The sequence below is a fragment of the Numida meleagris genome, unplaced genomic scaffold (genome assembly GCF_002078875.1).
Source record: "Numida meleagris isolate 19003 breed g44 Domestic line unplaced genomic scaffold, NumMel1.0 unplaced_Scaffold538, whole genome shotgun sequence".
NCBI lineage: Eukaryota > Metazoa > Chordata > Aves > Galliformes > Numididae > Numida > Numida meleagris.
The window spans coordinates 29002-29730 of record NW_018364754.1 but is presented as its reverse complement, the minus strand read 5'-3'; the positions used below and the strand labels follow the sequence as shown (position 1 = coordinate 29730).

General features: G+C 66.9%; 1 protein-coding gene across 1 annotated transcript in view; it reads left to right on the top strand.

Annotated features, from left to right (window-relative positions):
- Positions 1–6: 6 nt before the first annotated feature.
- Positions 7–729, top strand: part of LOC110391835 — a 10040-nt gene continuing 9317 nt past the window's right edge. Inside the window, exon 1 of the mRNA XM_021383784.1 lies at positions 7–292. Coding sequence (XP_021239459.1) covers positions 78–292 — 215 coding nt within the window. The 5' untranslated portion in view covers positions 7–77. The remainder of the gene's footprint in view (positions 293–729) is intronic.

Here is a 729-nt window from a genome sequence, read left to right as displayed (position 1 = left end):
GCAGTCGCTATGGGGCGAGTGGGATCTATGGGGCACAGTCGCTATGGGGCGAGTGGGATCTATGGGGCACGGCTGTTATGGGGCGAGTGGCATCTATGGGGCGTGGACACTATGGGGCGCGGTCGCTATGGGGCGCGGTCGCTATGGGGCGAGCGCGCCCCATAAGTGTGGGTCGGCGCAGGGGCCTGGACAACGCGGGGAAGACGACGCTGCTGAAGCGTTTCAATGGGGAGGACGTGAGCGGCACCGCCCCCACGCTGGGGTTCAACATCAAAACCCTGCAGCACCGCGGGTACGGCGCCCCCGCTATGGGGCACGATGTGGGGCACGGTGTGGGGCACGGTGTGGGGCAGGGGGGTGTGGACGCTGCTGGCTATGGGGCACGGTGTGGGGCAGGATATGGGGCAGGCTGTGGGGCAGGGGGATGTGGACACTGCTGGCTATGGGGCACTATGTGGGGCAGGCTGTGGGGCAGGCTGTGGGGCAGAAGAGTATGGGTAGTGCTGGCTATGGGGCACGCTGTGGGGCATGGTGTGGGGCAGGGGGTGTGGACGCTGCTGGCTATGGGGCACGATGTGGGGTATGATACAGGGCACGGTGTGGGGCACGGTGTGGGGCACGATGTGGGGCACGGTGTGGGGCAGGGGGGTGTGGACGCTGCTGGCTATGGGGCACGGTGTGGGGCAGGATATGGGGCAGTACATGGGCAGGGTATGGGGCAGAGGAGTA